We start from the raw sequence: 18541 nt of genomic DNA on the forward strand, positions 1-18541 counted from the left end.
TACAGGACTGTTAGGAAGGGAGCTTCAGTATTTTGACCTGGTAACAGTAAAGGAATGAAGTTTCAAGTCATAGAGTTGGAACCTGCATGTGGTAAAGCAGCAGGCACAAGTGCACTGCAGCCTTGGCAAAGGGCAAGTGTATTGCAGGTACCAGTTCACTGAGGGCATAGTTGCTCATAGCTTCCGCCACAGAGCACAAAAATTAGGACTTCAATGAGACAGTTTACAGAGAAATACTGATGAGTGTGCAGAACAAATGGCCTGTGTATTTTGAAATTCTACAATTTCAATTTTACAGTTAGAAATTCTACAATTAATTAGGAGAAAGTGAGGACTGCAGATGCTGGAGATCAGAGCTTAAAAATGTGTTGCTGGAAAAGCGCAGCAGGTCAGGCAGCATCCAAGGAGCAGGAGAATCGACGTTTCGGGCATAAGCCCTGCCCAAAACGTCGATTCTCGTGTTCTTTTGATGCTGCCTGACCCTGCTGCACTTTTCCAGCAACACATTTTTAAATTCTACTATTAATGTCAAGGAACATGGGAGAGACCAATTTTGGTTGGGCACAGTGGTTTGTGCAGAGTTTGGAACTCATCCTTTCTAGCAAAGAAGAGATGGATAAGCTCCATTAGCAAACCTGTAGGCCCAACCATGATGTAGCTCTGGTAGCTGATGTTGCAGCTTCCTTTGGAACCCGAGAAGCAACTAACTAGTGTCAGGATGCTGCAGGGGAAGCTCAGTTATGTGATGGCAGCAGCTTGCTATCATACAAGCTCAGACTGCTGTGGATTATCATGGGCAAAGCAGCTTGCAGAGAGTCAAAACTGGCCAACAATCTAGCACCATTCCAAAGGTGCAAAAGGGACTCCATTTTCTTTGAGATAACAGTTTTTCATCCTCCTGTCTCACACTCCACCACCACCCTTACAGTTGGCTGACAGGCAGGCAATCCAGACTGTTGTCATCCGAACCAAGATGGTACTTCCCAGGCCTTGAGCCACCCAGGGTCATCTTCAAAGCCAGCCCTTATATCCTTCAATGAGAGTCAGTAACTTTTACCAGCTTTGCTATATCCACTGAGGTATAGTTACTTGAGTATGAGAAGACTCAAAGGAAACAGGAAGATAGGCATTGAGAAAATGCACAGGAATGATTAGTTGACTTTTGCATGCAGTACGTATGAGGTCCTTTGTAAATTTGACATGGAACGCTTATTTTGTGGTGACTTTTATTTTTCCATTGTGGCCAAATGGATGCTATGATGGTCAGTGACAGAAAGAAGATAGGATCTGAGACGGCTGGAATGGGAATTGTGTAAGAATAGCTGGTATTGACTGGGATGACAGCCAAGATTTTCACCGACAGTCTAGGTTTCCTTTTCTCTCACACTCCTGCTACTCTGCTAACTAGGTGGTGGCAAAGGATACTCCCTCATGATGGGGTTTTCAGCAGATCACTGAGAATCAACCTGCTCCTCTGAATAATGCAGGGCGATCCAGGCAGCGAAATAACCTTTTCCACCAAAATTCATATTGCATGTATGCCTGACATATAGAGATCACCACATTATCAGTGGTTGTCCTTGTTGGGGGAGCAGAATCCCTCATGAAGTGCAAGTAAAGTACCATGCATGTGTAGTCAATGGAAGAAGTTAAAAATCACAATACCAGGTTATAGTCCAATAGGTTTATTTAGGAGTACAAGTTTTTGAGTGCTGTTCCATTATCAGGTAACTAATGGAGCAAGATCATAAGACACAGAATTTACAACAATCTAGGTTTGTTCAATGCATCGCATCAGTTGTATGACACTTTGATCTTTTACTATAATTCTGTGTCTTATGATTCTGCTCCACTAGCTATCTGACAAAACAGCAGTGCTCCGAAAGCATGTACTTCCAAATAAACATGTTGGACTATAACCTAGAGTTCTGTGATTTTTAACTTTGTCCATCCCAGTCCAAAGCCTGCAGCTCCACATCATGTCATTGGAGGAGAGATTGCATTGTTAACTGTCATTGACTCCAGGGTCTCCTTCTCCCCCTCTACTCTGCAATAATGGCCAGCAAACTATGGGATGTTGGAAACATCTCTAACTCTTGCCTGAAAGGAATCTGATGAACATGTTCTAGAATCACTACAGTGTGAAAGCGGACCATTCGCTCCATCAAGTCCACACTAACACTCCAAAGAGCATCCAGAGGCAACCCATGCAGACGTGGGAAGGACATACACAGACAGTAACCCGAGACTGCAATTAAATCCGGTCGCTGGTACTGTGAGGCAGTAGTACTAACCACTGAGCTAGTGGGCCACCCATGTTCTGGTCACCTTCACAGTTAATATGGAGCACTAAAGGCTTTAGAGGGAATGGAAGGTTTTGGGATAATATGTGGGAGGAAGATAAATTAAAATTAATCCTAGACACTCAGAAATGTTAGCGTTTGTATCTTTCTGATAAGCAGAAGTACGATCTGCTGGGGTGATGGACTAGATTCAAAATCACTCCAGTGCACACTGTGGGAGCATGCTTCACAGCAGTGTTAATGGAAGAGGCTTGGAATCAGATCATTTACTCACTCCATTTTGCTGAGGATTTCTGAGGAGGGTCAGGAGAGTGAAAGAGAAATAAGTCCAAAAACATGAAGGAAATACTCAACATAATTCCAACCTGCACTGCAAGACCCTCTCAACAACCTGCTGTAAGTTTGCTATGTCTTGAGCAAAAAATGAGGTTAGACTCTGAATACATTAATATAGCACATATTAAATGGAGTTAAGACATAAAATAAAAATCCATTGGTCAGGCATTAACTTCAATGTTTCACAATTCCACCAGGAAGTGAAGCAATGCAGAATTAAAGAGTAAATGAGGAGTGTAGGAAGTTGATGTTACCATCAAACATTCACACCTCACTGTTATTCCTTATTTTCCTTTTTTGGCGTATTTCTCTCAGCTATAGTTACTAAAGTGAGCACATTATTTCAACAAAAGCAATGAATCACCTCTTTAAAGAGGTACATTTTCATGGCGCAAGACAAACTTTGTCATGTCATGTTGAGCATATATATATTAAAAAAATCACACGCTGCCTTATGTTCAGGTCCCCCACCAAGTAGGAACTTAGATATGGAGTTGATGCCCTTTAAACATATGCAGCCGTGAATGAAGTAAAAATATATCACACTCTACTATATCAATGATTATACAGATACTGTTCCACAGATCACCACTGCTTGACAGGAAACTGTTTCCAATGTAGCTGATGTCCTTCGGAGATGCACAAACCACTGGACTGGCTTCTCATGTACTTCATTAAGTAACACTGTAGTCTGGGCTGCCCTTCATGATTTTGACAATACTGGCATTTGGCAACTGGAGCCAAAATCACACTTATAGACTTTGGGTCTTCCTTCGTACTGCAGCTGTATCAAGACCAAACCTAAATGATACAATGGATCAAAATAAAAATTAGTTTTATTTTGTTGAAGTCTATGGCTATTTTAATTGTCCCAAGAGAAATTGTTTATCTCCTTTTGATGTGCTATTGTTGGGGGGTGGGGTCAGGGAGATAGAACATAGAACATAGAACAATACAGCACAGAACAGGCCGTTCAGCCCACAATGTTGTGCCGACCATTGCTCCTCATGTATGCACCCTCAAATTTCTGTGACCATATGCATGTCCAGCAGTCTCTTAAATTTCCTATCTATCTATGCCTCTCATTATCATGCATACCTCAATTAGGTCCCCTCTCCTCCTCCTTTTCTCCAATGAAAAAAGTCCGAGCTCAGTCAACCTTTCTTCATAAGATACACCCTCCAGTCCAGGCAGCATCCTGGTAAACCTCCTCTGAACCCTTTCCAAAGCATCCACATCTTTCCTATAATAGGGCGACCAGAAATGGACGCAGTATTCCAAGTGCGGTCTAACCAAAGTTTTATAGAGCTGCAACAAGATCTCACGACTCTTAAACTCAATACCCCTGTTAATGAAAGCCAAAACACCATATGCTTTCTTAACAACCCTGTCCACTTGGGTGGCCATTTTAAGAGATATATGTACTTGCACCCCAAGATCCCTCTGTTCCTCCACACTACCAAGAATCCTATCCTTAACCCTGTACTCAGCTTTCAAATTCGACCTTCCAAAATGCATCACCTCACATTTACCCAAGTTGAACTCCATCTGCCACCTCTCAGCCCATCTCTGCATCCTGTCAATGTTCCGCTACAGTCTACAACAGCCCTCTATACTGTCAACGACACCTCCAACCTTTGTGTCATCTGCAAACTTGCTGACCCATCCTTCAATCCCCTCATCCAAGTCATTAATAAAAATTGCAAACAGTAGAGGCTCAAGGATAGAGCCCTGTGGAACACCACTCACCACTGAATATTTTCCTTCTACTACCACTCGCTGTCTTCAATTGGCCAGCCAATTCTGTATCCAGACAGCTGTGTTCCCCTGTATCCCATTCCTCCTGACCTTCTGAATGAGCCTACCACGGGGAACCTTATCAAATGCCTTGCTGAAGTCGATATACACCACATCCACAGCTCGACCCTCATCAACTTTTCTAGTCACATCCTCAAAGAACTCGATAAGGTTTGTGAGGCATGACCTGCCCCTCACAAAGCCGTGATGACTGCATTTAATCAAGCCATGCTCTTCCAGATGGTCATTAATCCTCTCCCTCAGAATCCTTTCTAACATCTTGCAGACGACAGGCGTGAGACTTACTGGTCTGTAATTGCCGGGGATTTCCCTATTTCCTTTCTTGAAGAGAGGAATTACATTTGCCTCTCACCAGTCCTCAGGTACGACTCCAGTGGAGAGCGAGGATGAAAAGAGCTTCGCAAGTGGCGAAGCAATTACATTTCTCGTTTCCCAAAGCAGCCAAGAACAAATGTGGTCCGGGCCTGGCAACTTGTCAATCTAAATTTTTGACAAAACTTTCAGCACATCAGCTTCCTCTATCTCTATCCATTCCAGCATGCACACCTGCTCTTCAAAGGTTTCATTCACTACAAAGTTCATTTCTTTTGTAAAGGCAGAAGCAAAAAACTCATTTAGGGCTTCCCCATCTTCCTCAGACTCCACACACAAGTTCCCTATGCAATCCCTGATCGGCCCTACTCTTTCTTTGACCATTCTCTTATTCCTCACATAAGTGTAAAATGCATTTGTGTTCTCCCTAATCTGTTCTGCCAAACCTTTCTCGTGCCCCCTCCTGGCTCTCCTCAGACCATTTTTGAGCTCCTTCATTGCCTGCCTGTAATCCTCCAGAGCTGAGCTTGACCCTAGCTTCCTCCACCTTATGTAAGCTATCTTCTTCCTTTTGACGAGAAGCTCCACTGCTCTCGTCACCCAAGGTTCCTTTATCTTACCCCTTCTTGCCTGAATCAGAGGGACATATTTATTCATCACTCGCAACAACTGTTCCTTAAACAGTCTCCACATGTCTATAGTGCCTTTACCATTGAACAATTGCTCCCAGTCCATGCTTCCTAACTCATGTCTAATCGCACCATAGTTTCCTCTTCCCCAATCAAATATCTTCCCATTTTGCCTAATCCTCTCCTTCTCCATAGCGATGTAGAATGTGAGGCAGTTGTGGTCACTATCACCAAAATGCTCTCCCACCACAAGATCTGATACCTGCCCCGGCTCATTGCCAAGCACCAAGTCTAGAATGGCCTCTCCCCTCATCGGCCTGTCAACATACTGAGTTAGGAAACCCTCCTGAACACACTTTACAAAAACAGCTCCATTCAAATCTTCTGCTCGAAGGAGGTTCCAATCAATACCGGGAAAGTTAAAGTCACACATTACAACAACCCTACTACGTCCACACTTTTCCAAAATCTGCCGAACTATGCTTTCTTCCATCTCCCTGCTGCTATTGTAGGGCCTGTAGTAAACCCCTAAAGAGATGACTGCTCTCTTGCTGTTCCTAATTTCCACCCATACTGACTCGGTAGGCAGATCTTCCTCGACAATGGAAGCTTCTGTAGCTGTCATACCCTCTCTGATTAGTAGTGCTACACCCCCTCCTCTTTTTTCCCTCCTCTCTATTCTTTTTAAATGTTCTAAACCCTGGAACATCCAGCAACCATTCCTGCTCCTGAGAAACCCATGTATCTATTATGGCCACAACATCATAGCACCAGATACTGATCCATGCTCTAAGTTCATCACTTTTATTCCTGATACTCCTTGCGTTAAAGCAAACACACTTTAACTGATACCTTGGTTCCTTCCCAGGAAAATCCTTCCCACTAGCTGGTCTACCTCTTGCTACTGCCTCATCTGCATCAACTCTCACCTCCGGTATACAGCTCAGGTTCCCACCCCCCCTGCCATACTAGTTTAAACCTTCTCGAACTACTCGAGCAAACCTTCCACCCAGGACATTGGTTCCCTTCCAGTTCAGATGCAACCCGTCCTTCTTGTACAGGTCCCACCTTCCCCAGAAGGCATCCCAATTATCTACATATCTGAAGCCCTCCCTCCCACACCAGCTGCGCTGCCACGTATTAAGCTGCGCCCTCTCCCTGTTCCTCGCCTCGCTATCTCGTGGCACCGGTAGTAAACTAGAGAACACTATTCTGTTTGTCCTGCTTTGCAGCTTCCATCCTAACTCCCTGAAATTACTTTTTATATTCTCAATCCTTTTTCTGGCTATATCATTAATGCCAACATGTAACACGATTTCTGGCTGTTCGCCCTCCCCTTTTAGGCCAGAGATGAGAGTGATCATTTTCCTTCAGCTGTTTTCAGGTTTTTGTTCTCTGTCCTTCTTTTGGTAACATGGTTGGATATTTTGAGGCCCATGTTGTAATCGATGAATTGTGAATGACAGTCATGGGTAGCAGTGACAAGATATGCTTTACTCACAGCTAACAGTGAAAGGCAACATTTGGCCTTTTGATGAATGCTCATGTTTCATCTGAGCATCTTCAATGGAACAATGTGTCATTTCAATGGAACCATGCTGCATATCCCATCCCATTCTGAGTCAATGTGATAAATTCACTACGCCAACTCAGCATTCTTAATAGCGTGTAAGGCAAATGCGGAGGTGTAATGTTATTAGATTAGATTAGATTACTTACAGTGTGGAAACAGGCCCTTCGGCCCAACAAGTCCACACCGTCCCGCCGAAGCGCAACCCACCCATACCCCTACATTTACCCCTTACCTAACACTACGGGCAATTTAGCATGGCCAATTCACCTGACCTGCACATCTTTGGACTGTGGGAGGAAACTGGAGCACCCGGAGGAAACCCACGCAGACACAGGGAGAATGTGCAAACTCCACACAGTCAGTCGCCTGAGGCGGGAATTGAACCCAGGTCTCTGGCGCTGTGAGGCAGCAGTGCTAACCACTGTGCCACCGTGCCACCCACTGGACTTGTAATCCAGAAGATAGGAGTACTGTTCAGGGATTTCTTTTCAAATCCCAAAACTGTATTAGTGGGATTTAAATACAATTAAAATAAATCTGGAATTGAAAGCTAGTCATGAGTGATGCTAACTGTTTTTACTAACATCGACTGTCTAGGGGAGGAAATCTCTCATCTTCATCTCGTCTATTCAAATGTGACTCCAGATTCATAGCAATATGGTTGAAATGGCTGAGAAAACCACTCATTTCAAAGCTAATTAGGGGTGGACAATGATTGCTTGCCTTGCCGGTGTCATCCTCATCCCATGAAGGCTGAAGGAAGTATCACTGTGCTCCTGCTGTAAAAAGTGTCCTCTATGTTTTCATTTTTAGTTTGCCTCAGTGTATATACCATTCAGGAATTTACTATTTACAAAACAAAAACCATAAAATGTTCTGCATTGATTGCACCCTCAGTCTGGGAGGAATCCTTTTCAAACATACCAGCATCTGTTTGCCCTTTCATTGTTAAGTAACGAATCACCACGTTGTGCCAGTCAATAGCATCTTCAATTTGCATCGGACCGTTTTGCCTTATGCCTCTTAAGAAACCTGTGGAGAGGTAATATTTGAAGCTAGATTAATCATATTCACACTCATTAAAAATAGAAATATTCTGTTATTAGCACTTGGTTTCAAACTTTGGATTTTTACAATTCATAGTCATTTACAGCAAAGAATGAAGCCATGATGACCGCATAAGTCAACAAAGATGGGTCTATACTAATACCATTTTTCAGTCCTTGGCCCATCTCCCTGGAGACTATGGCAGTGCCGCTTAAGTATTATGAGAGTTTCTGACTCAACCATCTTGAGTCACAGACTCCCACCACCCTCTTGGTGAATACATCTCTCCTCAACTCTCTTAGCTTTCTACCTTTGAGCTTAGGACTACCTCGTCCTGATCACTGAACCCTTTACTAATGGAAAAAATGTTTTCCTATCCGCCTTATACAATCTTATACAGATCCTATCCTAACCTTTGCTGGTCCAAGGAAAACAACTTCAGCCTTTCTAATCTTCCCTCATAGCTCAGAATCTCCATCTCGGGCATTGTTCTGGTAAATCTGCTCTGACCCTTTCTATAGTGCAATCAGATCTCTCCTATAATGTGGTGACTAGAACTGCACACAGTACTCCAGCTGTAGACTAACAGTTCCAGCAAAACCTCCTTGAATTTTATGCCTCAGCCTAAAATAGAAGAATCCCATTTGCCTTCTTAACCACCTTATCTACCTGCTCTGCAATCTTCAGGGATTGTAGGAAGATAGGAACAGGAGTAGGCCATTCAGCCCTTTGAACCTATTCCATGATTTAATGAGATTATGGCTGATTTGTGCCCTAACTCCATATGGACCCATATCCCTTAACACTTTTGCATCACATTTAGAATTAATAACTGATCTAGAATTAACTACCATTTGTGGAAGAGAATTCCCAATCTCTACCACCCTTTGTGTGCAGACATGCTTCCTAACATATCTCCTGATTAGTCTGGCTTTAAGTTTTAAACTATGCCCCCTAGTTTTAGAATCTCCAACCAGTGGAAATAGTTTATCTTTCTCTACCCTATCTTTTCATGTTATAAACTTGAAGGCTTCTATCAGCTAATCCCTTAATTTTCTAAATTTTAGAGAAAACAGGCCTTGTGTGTATAATCTCGCCTCATAACTTAACCCCTGAAGCGCCGTGGTTAAGCATACCAAGGTCCTTCTGATATTCAGTACTTTCTACAGCCTCATCATTTACATTTGCCTTGTTCGTTATTGATGATCATTCACTGACAAATATAGCTGTCCACCTAGGAAAACCGTGTCTCTGATCATGGGCTCTGTGAGTTGTGTGTGGCTGATAAGCCTGATCCTAGAGCCGCAACTTTGACCACACAGATAACAGGTGCTGCTGGGAAGTGGAACTGGTCCTTGGTCTTGATGTCTGTGACATTCCTTTTTCTGGTTCTATTTTCCATACTTCCTCTTCCCTCCAAGTGTTCTCAAAGGATTGTTTCTCCATGTCAGTTTCATTTGAACGATGTGCCTCCCATGTGTTGACATTTATGTTGCATTTCTTAAGGGAAGCCTTCAGGCCTCGTTATCCCTCCCCGAATGCATTACCTTACACATCCAGGTTGAATTCCATTTGCCACTGCTTTGCCCACATGACCAGTATAGAGGAACTTCGATTATCTGAATACCAATTATCTGAAAGTCGGATTATCTGAAGGAGATCTCGAGGTCCTGATGGAAACATTACATCAAAAGTGTGCTTCCAACAGTGATTGCATCTTTTGTTTACAGTGATTGAACAGGCACTGTCCCCAAATGACTGTCTGCCCGCCCTCTCTTTGTCCCCATACTTTCTCTGGAGTTTTACAAAGGGGGGGGGGGGTACCCTAAACACACCGCCCAACCCCATCACCAGATAATCTCTTGAATATTGTCCTGTACAGGGCAAAGGTGGAACCTGTCAAAAAAGGTTGCAGTAAAACGTTGTGTGTGTGGCTGTGTGTGTGTGCTATTTGGAGACTTACCCCACAAAGGCAGCAACAGCAGCAGTCTTGTTGTTGGCGTCTAGTCCAGCTGCCCCGGCGAGGGGGGGGGGCGGGAGTAGATGGGGTTGGGTGGTGGTATTGGATGGGGTTAGGTGCAGGAACGGTGTTGGGGGCAGTATTGGATGGTGTTGGATGGTGTTGGGGGTGGGGGGTAGTGTTGGGGACAAGGGGACTGGTTGGGGGTGGGGTTGTGGGGGAGGGTGGCATTGGGGGTGAGGGGGCAGGGTTGAGCTGGGGGGTGGTGTTGGACGGTGTTGGGGATGGGGCGGTGTTGGGGGTGGGGGTTGGTGTTGGACAGATGTGGGGGCAGGGGATGGTGTTCCACGGAGTTGAGGGTGGAAGCTCGTGCACTGTATGCTGCTGCAGTCTCCTGAACAGGGAGCTGACTTTGAAAACTCCGAGCCCCAGAGGAAAGGCATTTAATTAATTAACCGAATAATCAATTATCTGAATGAAATAGTGCCTGCCCATTACATTCAGATAACCGAAGTTCCCCTGTACATTGAACATTGAATATAGAACACAGAATAGTACAGCTCAGGAATGGGCCTTCAGCCCACGGTGTTATGCCAAACATGACGTCAAATTGAACTAATCCCTTCTGGCTACCCTTGGTCCATATCCCTTCATTCCTTGTATATTCATGTATTTATCTAAGAGCCCCTTAAATACCCCTATTGTATCTGCCTCTACTATTACCTCTGGTAGCATGTTTCAGACTCCTAACACTCTTTTTGAAAAATATTTGCCCCTTACCTTAAATGCTAGCTCTCTAATATTAGACATTTCAACTCTGGGAAAACGATTGAAATCCTTCTGCAGTTTATGACTATCCTCCTCAATATTCAGTACCCTATCAACTTTTGTGTCATCTGCAAACTTCACTATTGTACCTCCTACGTTGAAGTTCAAATCATTGATGTACACCATAAATAGCAAGGGCCCCAGTAATGATCCAAAGGGACCCTATTGGAAACAGAGACCCAGTTATAGAAACATCCTCTGATCATCCTGACTTCCAGCCAATTTTGGATCCAGCATGCTACTTTGCCTTGGATTCTATGGGCTTCCACTTCCTTGACAACTGCTTTAAGTGTAAGTTTATGCTTATGTTTTCTTGACTGTTAAACTCTCGCCATATATTTAGAAGCTCTTAAAATGGACAGAATTCAAGCCAAGCTCATAAAAATGTCTTTTCCTTTGATTAATGTTGCTTTCACTGTCCTTTTGTCTTTCTTAGACACTCTTCAATATTTATATATTTTATCTTAATTGGCAAAGCTGGAATATAATCATCCATTGCTCCCCAGAATTAAAGTTAGGGAGTTCTTAATGCAATCTTGAGTGTCAAACAAAACATTTTATAGATTTTTGCCTCACTATAGTAAAGTGTATCTATTCCTTTCAATGAATAATACTTCAGGAGGAAGAAGATATTGCCATGTAAAGTATATAACCCCTTGTCTGTATCACATGGAAAATAATTTCCACCATGGGCCAAGTGATGGAATGAAAACCGGCATCTGAATGAAACACATCCTGTAAGAAGAGATACAGAATTGGTGTGCAAAATGTGCCTCCTAAGACGGTGGGTAAGAATTTCTTGTGTTAATCACCTGGTCAGATTTAAAGAGAGCTGAATATAAAGTCGGCCATACAAAAGGCATCTGAAGTGATGTTGGCCATTTGGTCATACTGGGCAAGAGAAATGTCTTTATGCTCATAATTAATCGGAATTGAAACTCTTCTCAGATCAGTTTCTTTTCACATGGAACACAAGAACATGGGACCAAAAGAAATAGGAGCAGGACGAAAGCATGTGGCACATTGAGTCCCCTTTTTCTTCAATAGGGCTGATCTTCAGCCTCAACTCCATGTTTCCAAATCATAGGATTTGCTGGAAGTTTACAAATACTCTTAACTAAGTTTAAATCAAATCAGCAATGCAGCACAAAAGCCCCTGGAGTTCAGAATTTCAAAGATTCAGAACTTCAAAAGCTATAGCACTTTTCAGTGCTAAATGAGCAGCACTTTACTCTGTTGGTGTGGCCTCATGTTCTCAATACCCCAACCAGGGGAATCAAGACAGAAAGATAGAAGATAGGAGCCTTCGGCCCTTTAATATGGTCAATATGGTCATGGCTAATCTTCCATCTCAATGCCACATTCTCACTTTCTCCCATAACCCTTAATGCCTTTAAAATTTAAACAATTATCTATCTACTTCTTGAAAAATATCAGTGACTTGGCCTCCAGAACCTCCTGTGGTACAGAATTTCCCAGGTTCACTGCCCTTTGAGTGACCATTGTTTTTCTACATCTTTGTTCTAAATGGTCTGTCTATACACATCCTGAGACTCTGACTCCTGGTTGTTGACTTCCAATAAGCAAAAACATCCTCCCTGCATCTAGTCTGTGCAGAATTGTTTAGATTTCGATCAGATCCCCTCTTATCTCCTTTGCTCTAGCAAATATATACGTGGTGAAAGCAATCTCTTCTGATAGGACAGTCCTGCCAGTCCCTATATAAGTCTAATGAACCTTGGTTGCAATCTCTCTGTGACAAGAAAAACAACCTGTCACTGTGTATCCTGCAATCTCCCTTCCCCTCTCATTCTTCTCAAGCCTAGAGAAATTTCTCAGTGTCTTTACATTTGACATCCCTCTCTCTCATCACAAGGACAAATCTAATGAACCTTCATTCTACTATTTCTTGAAGTAAATAGACCCTTTCTTAAATATGGAGATGAAAACTGCATATAGTCTTCCAGCATGGAAGAGGCCTTTTGGCCCATCGATTCTGCAGTGACCCATCTACTTTCCAACACTTGGTCCACAGACTTGAATGTTATAACATTTCAAGTGCTCATCCACAAGTGTTTTAAAGGTTGTGAGGTTTCCTGCCTCTCCTATCCTCCAAAGTAGTGCATTCCAGATTCCACCACTCTCTAGGTGAAAAAGAGTTTTCTCAAATCCTCTCTAAATCTCCTACATTTCACCTTAAAGTTATGCCCCTTGTTCTTGACCCTTTGACTAAGGGACTAAGCTGCTTCTTAACCATCCTGTCCATGCCCCTCACAATCTTTTACACCTCAGTCAGGTCCCTTCTCAGCATTTCCTGCTCCAAAGAAAGCAACTTCTGCCTATACAGCCTCTTTTCATAACTACTTCATTCTAATGCTTTAATCTCCTTTCAATAAAGGCAAAAATGGATTTTGCCCTCCTAAATGCATGTTGCGTCTGATAACTTTGTGTTCCTCGCACAATTACATTCAAGTACCACTGGACAACAAAATATGCAGGTTTTATGCATTTTTAAAAAATGTTCTACTTTTAGATTCAAAATACCGAAAGTGAGTAACTTCATACATTTTACTCCACCTTGTTGCAAGAGCAACAATAAAAACAACAGCAAGAGGATCAACAGCATCCAAATACTGAGAATAAAAACCTCACAACCTTTAAAACACTTGTGAATGAGCACTTGAAATGTTATAACATTCAAGTCTGTGGACCAAGTGTTGGAAAGTAGATGGGTCACTGCAGAATCGATGGGCCAAAAGGCCTCTTCCATGCTGGAAGACTATATGCAGTTTTAGGTGGAATGCAGTCTAGTTTGTTTTTGTCTGTTGTTCAATCCATTTGCTCACCATCAATGGCATGTGTCTGTTGCAAAGTTGTTTCACTGGTGCCTTTCTTCAATTGCTAATTATTTTTTCAAGTGTCGGTGCAAATTCAAATTGAATCTGTCACAATCTGGGCCTTTCTCTATTCCCTGAAAACTAGTACCTAACATTGGTACTACAATAATAAAAGTACCTTCCGGTGAGATTTGTGTTGTTCTCTTTGAGGGGTTTCGTATCCAACCAACAGATGTATGTGCCAACATGTCTATAGAATGTGTATCTGATATTGTCTCAAGGTCATCTTCTTCATTCATCAGCTCTCTGCCCTCAGTGGAGCACAGTTTACCTATGGTTTAAAACAAAAAAAAAATTGTGGTGTTAGAGTGCTGCCTTGAAAATGCAGGTTGACTTGATTTAGTGAAGGTGTCATGGAGTATTGCCAATGGACAACAAACAGCACTATCTCATCTTAAAATAATCGCAGAAAATGAAACGCAGGTCAGTCTGAAAGAGAACAGGTAGGTTAACGTTTCAGATGACTTCTATAAAACATTAAACTTAAAATGTTAAGCTCCAACACTCAGAATTATTGGCAGCAAGGTGGACATTTAAAGACTCCATTAACATGAAAGCATTCAGTATGCACTTTGTAAGGAGGGAATGAGGGAAGTTTGGAAAGACTGAACAGTGCCCAAGTTGATTTTACTGGTGAGAAATAGGCTGAGGATGAGCAGTTCAAAAACTCAGAGCTAGGGTTGAGAGGAGTAAGTGGAAAGCAGTAACTTTGCCATAGAAATTGATGAGTCAGATCAGGGAAGAATATCCTGGAGAAGTTCTGGTTCACACTTAAGTGGCCTGGGGAGATGTAAGAGAGGTTGGTATCAATAACTGATTTAATGGTGAATATAGGTTAGGTCGAGGCCTGAGATAGATTAGAGTGGTGCTGGAAAGGCACAGCAGGTCAGGCAGCATCCGAGGAGCAGGAAAATCGATGTTTCGGGCAAAAGCCCTTCAATTGTCCTGATGAAGGGCTTTTCCCGAAATGTTGGTTTTCCTGCTCCTCGGATGCTGCCTGACCTGCTGTGCTTTTCCAACACCACTCTAATCTAGACTCTGATTTCCAGCATCTGCAGTCGTCACTTTTGCCGAGGGCTGAGATAGTTGAATGGATAGAAGCAAATTTGAAGATGAAGAAAACAATTAGCTCCTGAACCAGCCATCAGAGTTCCAGGTGAAACAAGAGAGGTGGGCCATTTTGAAGGACAGGCATAATTGTTTTCTAGAAAAACACAGCAGGCCAATTTACACAAACTAAGATTCCACAAATGACAATATCAGCAATGACAATTTAAATCTGTTTTGAGGATCCTGGTTGAGAGATAAATGTTGGCCAGTTCATTGTAAAATTTCTTCAAACAGCACCTGGGATCTTTTACATTGAATTGGAAGGATCCCAGTCAGCACTGAAGTATTGGCCTGGATGATTCCAACAGGTACTGGAATGATTTAAGATGTGAGAATTCCAAAAAACCCATAATTAGTGATAGTCAGAGGAGATACTCTCCAAACTTTGCAGAGTCAAATACAGAGAAAGGGAGGAAGCTTCCTGTCTAACTGATGGCCATGGACTTGGAAGAATTTCAACACCTTGCCACTTTACTGGGAGAAGGACATAGGACAATCTGGCCAAAGATATAAAAGTTTTAGTCAATGCTCCTCTACTGGCAATCTCCATTTTGAAACTTGGATGAAATGCTACATGCTCATGCCACTGTATAGTCCTATTTTGAAACTATATATGGATATATCTTAACACTGAGTACATTATTGCACTATTGAAACACATGATAGACAACTACAGAGATGCCCTACAATACGTACGGAAGTATCCCACCACATGGGTCTGTGCAGCATACTAACTCGAGGTCATTGTTTTAAAAAAAAAGAATTTAAAATGGAGAGGAGGGCTTTTTTTTCTCTCAGACAGTCATGAGCCTTTGGAACTCTTTTCCAGAAAAGGTGGTTGAACAACGTGTCAGTGGCTGAGGGAGTGGATGTTTGTGATGCTACTCAAATGGGCTGCTTTATCTTGGATGGTGTCAAGCTGTTTTAGTGTTGCTGGTGAAGCTATACTGATCCAGACAACTGGACAGTATTTCATCACACTCCTGATTTGTGTCTTGTAGATGGTTCAGTTTCTGGTCAATGGTAACCTGCAGGATGTTGATGTTGGGGAGATTCAGTGATGATAATGTCTTTGAACATCAAGGGATGATGGTTAGATTCTCTCATGCTGAAGATGGACTTTACCTGACAGTTGTGAGGCACAAATGTTACTTGCCACTTATCAGTGCAAGCCTGAATGTTCTCCAGGTCAAGTTGCATTCAGATATGGACTGCTTCAGTATCTAAGGAGTCGCACATGGTACTGAATATTGTTCCATCATGAGTGACATTCCCATTTCTGACCTTATGATGGAGGGAAGGTCATTGATGAGGCAGATATTCGGGCCTAGAAATGATACCTTGAGGAACTTCTACAGAGATGTCCTGGAGCTGAGATGACTGACCTAAGCCATCTTCATTTGGCCCTAACCAGTATAGGGTTTTTGCCCGCCTCCCATTGATTCTAGCATTGCAAGGGCTCCTTGATGCTGTGCTCAGTCAAATGTAATCTCGATGCCATGAATCATCACTCTCACCTTGCTTCTTTGCATTTGGGTAAAATTAATAACAATTTGAACAAAACATTTTAATGTCAAAACATGAATCTGAAGAACTCCTGCCACATGGTGTGGTATTACCATTAATTCCACACAAATTAGAATTGCTGTTGACAGTAAGAGTTCAAGAAGAGCACTGTTTTATGCTAGAACAGAATTTGCATGAGTAGATATTTAGCAGTTGTCAGTGGTGCTGACTTTTGTTGACTTTTCAAAGCTACTTGGCAACAGAAATTAAACATTCAAATTTTTGAAGTATATTGGTTACCTCTTACCAGCTAAGTGTTTAGAATGATCATGATTCTGAACAGGAGCAGCAGGAAGCCATATAGCTTGTTGGTGTGATGTAAGTTTAAATTTTCGCATTAATTTTGCAATTGAGACCTCATACTAAATTGGATATTGCATGAATCATTGCAGAATTTGGGGATCTAATATTTGTATAAGTCATCTGCCGTATAAGTACAGATACAGAAGACATGCAAAAGAAGTACCAACTCTCAGACAGACACGAAGCACTGAGCTACAACTAATTGTGCAAACACCAAACTCTTGAGAATGAATATGAACTCTGACAAGGAAATACTCCCCAAAGGTAAGTGAGTGCAATATGCACATTTTTTCATGGACTTAGCCAATGAGGTGCACAACAATGGAGTCAGATGTCAAAACTTGCATTAGAAAGCCATTGGAGATTTTCAATTGTTTCACTCAATCAAGAAATTTACAAACAAGTTCTACCAATATTATGTCATAAGGTCTTGGTGGGAGAACAGCTCTGGATTTCAGAAGGAAATAAACCTACTATGTGGATCTCCCCATAGGCTTATGATGTCTATCATACCAATACACTTCATACCTGATCGCTGTCATGTAATAAACTACACACTATTTAAGACAAGACTCCATGACTCCTCTTGATACACTACCTTGTGCTTTTCCCCTACCAGGCTAGACAAAGTGGGCTCTGTAGATCCCAAAGAATAACAGTAAATTTACATTATGGTCACACTTTCTCAGAGTGACTTGTGCAGTCAACCAGCAGCTAAAGACATAAACAGATCAGAAGCTTGCAGAAGAGTAATACCTGGCAAGATTCTAGAAGGCAAAATCTACCTTTAATGATAAAAGCATTTCAAACCTAAAGAAGTGCAGAACTAGAAGCTGCATGGAGTTGGAAACTTGAATACTTGGTTGTTACAAATTGTATTGGATGCCAATGAACTGTAGGGGTGATCCTGAGTCAAGGTTTGGCTAGAGAGCAAATGAACCTCTGAATCCAGCTGAGATCTCAGGTGCTAGATTACAGTGGTGCTGGAAAAGCACAGCAGGTCAGGTCGCATCCAAGGAACAGGAAAATTGATGTTTCGGGCAAAAGTCCTTCATCAGGAATGAGGCAGGAAGTCTTCGGGGTGGAGAGATAAATGGGAGGGGGGGTGTGGAGCTGGGGAGAAGGTAGCCAAGAGTGCAATAGGTGGATGGAGGTGGGGATGAAGGTGATAGGTCGGAGAGGAAGGTGGAGTGGATGGGTGGGAAGGGAGATCGGCAGGTAGGACCTCCAAGCCCTCCGTTTCTTCCTCTCCTGACGTCCCCAACAGTACCCTTCCACCGACACTCTCATTTGTTTGGCTGAACTGGTCCTCACCCTTAACAATTTCTCCTTCGAATCCTCCCACTTCCTCCAGATGAAAGGGGTAGCCATGGGCACCCGTATGGGGCCCAGCTATGCCTGTCTCTTTGCTGGCTATGTAGAATAGTCCATCTTCTGTAATTACACCGGCACCACTCCCCACTTCTTCCTCCGCTACATTGATGACTGCATCGGCGCCACCTCGTGCTCCCACGAGGAGGTTGAGCAGTTCATCAACTTCACCAACACATTCCACCCCGACCTTAAATTCACCTGGACTATCTCTGACACCTCGCTCCCTTTCCTGGACCTCTCTATCTCTATCAATATGACCGTCTTCACACTGACATTTTTTAAAAACCCATAGCTACCTGGATTATACCTCCTCCCACCCTACCTCCTGCAAAAATGCTATCCCGTACTCCCAATCCCTCTGCCTCCGCTGTATCTGCTCCCAGGATGACCAGTTCTACCACAGAACACACCAGATGGCCTCCTTCTTTAAAGATCACAATATCTCTTCCCACGTGGTTGAAGATGCCCTCTAACGCAACTCATCC

At 42.7% G+C, this 18541-nt stretch overlaps 1 protein-coding gene across 2 annotated transcripts in view; it reads right to left on the bottom strand.

Annotated features, from left to right (window-relative positions):
• Window positions 1–452: 452 nt before the first annotated feature.
• Window positions 453–18541, bottom strand: part of trpn1 (transient receptor potential cation channel, subfamily N, member 1) — a 219426-nt gene continuing 201337 nt past the window's right edge. The window contains exons 27-29 of one of the 2 annotated variants that reach the window (XM_072569938.1): window positions 13822–13974; window positions 7896–8003; window positions 453–3440 (exon numbers count right to left, since the gene is read on the bottom strand). In XM_072569938.1, the coding sequence (XP_072426039.1) occupies window positions 3343–3440; window positions 7896–8003; window positions 13822–13974 (359 nt within the window). In that variant the 3' untranslated portion in view covers window positions 453–3342. The remainder of the gene's footprint in view (window positions 3441–7895; window positions 8004–13821; window positions 13975–18541) is intronic. The other variant, XM_072569937.1, reaches the window with a different exon arrangement.

Source organism: Chiloscyllium punctatum, chromosome 5 (assembly GCF_047496795.1).
Source record: "Chiloscyllium punctatum isolate Juve2018m chromosome 5, sChiPun1.3, whole genome shotgun sequence".
NCBI classification, from domain to species: Eukaryota; Metazoa; Chordata; class Chondrichthyes; order Orectolobiformes; family Hemiscylliidae; genus Chiloscyllium; species Chiloscyllium punctatum.